Source organism: Hipposideros armiger, unplaced genomic scaffold (assembly GCF_001890085.2).
Source record: "Hipposideros armiger isolate ML-2016 unplaced genomic scaffold, ASM189008v1 scaffold_1214, whole genome shotgun sequence".
In the NCBI taxonomy this organism is placed as follows: Eukaryota; Metazoa; Chordata; class Mammalia; order Chiroptera; family Hipposideridae; genus Hipposideros; species Hipposideros armiger.
This window is the reverse complement of record NW_017732564.1, coordinates 217,057-220,637: the sequence shown is the minus strand read 5'-3', so window position 1 is coordinate 220,637 and position 3,581 is coordinate 217,057. Positions and strand designations below refer to the sequence as shown.

General features: G+C 34.0%; 1 protein-coding gene across 1 annotated transcript in view; it reads right to left on the bottom strand.

The window, feature by feature from the left end:
• Positions 1-459: 459 nt before the first annotated feature.
• SPEF2 (sperm flagellar and cilia associated 2) overlaps positions 460-3,581 on the bottom strand; it is a 164,861-nt gene continuing 161,739 nt past the window's right edge. The window contains exon 37 of the mRNA XM_019632971.1: positions 460-757. Coding sequence (XP_019488516.1) covers positions 668-757 — 90 coding nt within the window. The 3' untranslated portion in view covers positions 460-667. The remainder of the gene's footprint in view (positions 758-3,581) is intronic.

The window sequence follows — 3,581 nt, the reverse complement described above, 5'->3', positions numbered from 1 at the left end:
GCTCAGGAGTAGCTAGTGAGGAGACCCGAGGGGTTTCCTAAGAGCCTAGACACTGAGAATACATTGTCACTCACAAAGAAAGAAACGTTTTCTTGAGATGAGTGTTATTGAATTTGAGTCGCTAATTTATACAACTAAAAAGATACAATTGTTCATCTCTCTAGACAGGAAACGCTATATACTATTAGGAAAGGATTATGAATAAACGATAGGAACATGACTATACTAATAGTTGACAATATAGTCAACTACTCCTTGGCTTGTGGGATGAACCTTGACATTTTACTGCACTTGGAGCAAGAACTACAAAATGTACACATCAGAGCTGCCCCGGTGTGGGGCTTCGGGGGAATTTTCATTGCATCTGCCTCATGTAGATGCTTCACATTGGGATTATTCATGTGTTGATTTTTGAACATATTGTTCTGGTGCCTTGTATTCGCAGAATCACTTCCAAATGCATTCCTTCTTTGGATTTTTGCTCTGAAATTTAAGATTTATTATGGAATAGTCTCTAAGTTAAAGATAGCCTCCTTATCAGTGTACCTCATAACCTGGTTGGGGTCATTTCTATACTTACAAGAATAACATATATGACAGACACCATCTTTACATTTTATGTTTGGAAGATTCATTGCTAGATTATACAAATCACACTCTTGTGTCTTTACTTCTTTTCCTCTGTAAGTCTTGAAGGAGATCTTTCTCCATCACTTCCTTGCACATGTTCACTCCTCTGGAGAATTATTTTAATATCCTATGAGAAGGGATTCAAAGAGAAGTTATAAACATTTATAAATGACTTAGGGTTAATGATCATCTACTATATGACAGTAATTAAACAGCAAATTGACTTTTATTTATTTTTTTTGAGAAAATTGTTCTCTATTTGGTTTGAATCCTGCCCTGCAGCTTACTAGTTATACCCTTGGAAAGATAACAGAGCTCTTGAAGCCTGTTTGTCCTCATCTAATAATGGAATTGTCATATTAGATTAAATAACCTTTATAAAAGCAATTACACAGGGTTTCGCACATAGTGGGCAAGCCAAAAATTTATTTCCCTATTAATGAATGAAAAACAGTATTCACCTTCTATTAAAGGAAAATAATAATGACAAATTAATCATGTCTACAGCCTCTTAGAATTTTAGAACAGATTATTGAGGAGGTGGGGATGCCCCGTTTCTCCATTTTTTTTTCTTAATATCAAGGATAGAATGATGTTTTTTATCCACTTAAATACCCAGCTTGTTTAGATTTTTAAATCACAGATACTTTAAAAATAAATGTAAAATATTATCAGAATGTAGAAGGGGTACAAACACATATGCAATATATACAATTATATTAATTATATGTATGCATTTTCTATTTAAATTTTTTCCCCACAAATTTAGGGAAGTACTTTAAAGTATAAGTTTATTTTCTTCAGAGCTAAGTTCCAAAGGTTTCAATTTGACTGTGGTCATTTTACTTGCAAAAGCTTGAGCTAGCTCACTATCAGGGCTGATCCCTGCTGAGTGACACACACATGGCTTATCACTCACTGCCAGGAATCAGAGTGAATCATTTTCTTGAGGGGAACTTTTCTTTGAAAACACAGATCGCCTACAGCCAAAGGCCAAATTTGAGTGAAGTAAGTGAAAAAAGAACAGCTGTTCACCATTGACCTTTCTGGGCTTATCCAATGCAACTGTTAATAACATGTTTCTTTGAATAGTGTGTTTATGACAACTAATGCCGACTATAGACTATTTACTTGAGGATTAAGGAGTGAGCTGACCTGTGATTATTTGATACTCTATAGTGTGGGGAAAGTTATAAACTCCAGGTATTTAAACCAACCTTGGCTAAGTTTATAGCTGAAATCAGCAGCCATAATTTTCAGTAGCAGTTAACTGACAAAAACTTGACAGAGTCTGGAAATACAAAGGGTTCCAAAGAAATGTACACACATTTTAAGAAAGGAAAAATTGTACTAAAATTGTAATACTCAATATATACTGGTAACAAAAGATGAATACAAGTCATGTGTATATGTTTTTTTGACACCCCCAGTATATCACATGGGTGCTTTGAAAACACAAAGCACTGAAGCAGCCACCATATTTTGTTATAAAGATAAAGGAGAAGGTTGGAGCATATTTTAAAGTCAGATGCCTTGAAAACAAAATGGGATGAAAGTCCCTTCAAGTCACACTTATATTTATAGGTATTTTGTCCTCATGTAATTGGGACCTCACAGAAATTCTCCTGTCACGTTCTGATTTTAACACTAAAAGATGTATTGTTATGTCCTATTGAATGGATATCTTGATTTTGAGGATATATGCTTGATTTACAGGTTTGCTAAAAGAAATTTACATTTACTCAGCATGTGCTCATTATAAGAAACCACATTTGTTAGGTTAGTATAGAAAATCATGCATTCCTTTGCATTAGTAAATACATTTGTCATAGGAAATTTACTTTACTCACTAATAACCCAGTTACAGTATCTTTGTTGATCTTGTTATGTTTAACCAAAGCATTTTCTTAACAATTTGGGAATATTACTTGAAAATAACATCTTTGTTATTGTCATCTATGAAAGTAAAAGTTAAATACATGACTTTAATTGAATAACTATAAAACCCAACATAAAATCTGGATTTTCGTATTGACCACACAGGGCTTCCTGGGGCTTCAGTTTAGAACTTTCATCACCACGGCACTGCACCAGTGAAAGCTTTCTTTCTTTCTAAGAGCAGACATGGAATTCAAGAGATGACATACCAACTTATTAGTTCATCCACATATAATTTCACACAGTTCAGGAATATTTCCTGTGCACTGCAACTACTAACAGACTAGCAATCATAATAGTAACAATAATAAAAAAATAGTGATGTCTAATGTTTATTGAGTGACTTATATCTACCAAACACTTTACATATATTAAGTCATTTAATCCATACAAGAACACTATGAGGTATGTATGATAATTAACCCTATTTTGCAGATGGGGAAACCAAGACACCATGAGGTCACTTGCCCAAATTCACACAGCTGGTAAGCGTGAACCAATCAGTGTGGTTCCCGAGCTTGCGCTCCTAACCACAAAGCTAGGCCACCCGCAATAGAAGAAGCAAAAATAAAACACATCAAAATAATTATGCATGCTTGGCTTTTTCAAATATGTATTTTTAAAATGTTGCTGCTTCCAAACATGAAACTTGTAAACAGAGCTGTTAGGCAACAACCTTCACTTCCCACTGTTTATAACAGCAAATAACATTTTAACCTGAAAAACCACACTCTAGCTTTTGCTCTACTTATCTTGAAAGATCTTCAAATAACATCACTTGTGGTTAAAGTTCATTTTAAAATGTGATCTATTTACTTGCACATGGATATCTGGAGCAAAAAATGATGACAAGTTGAATGTGATAGTACCTGAGTTTTCAGAGATTTTTTTCCCCTCTTTCTTTCTTCCTCCCTGTCTCTTTCTTTCTTTCTTTCTTTCTTTCTTTCTTTCTTTCTTTCTTTCTTTCTTTCTTTCTTTCTTTCTTTCTTTCTTTCTTTCTTTCTTTCTTTCTT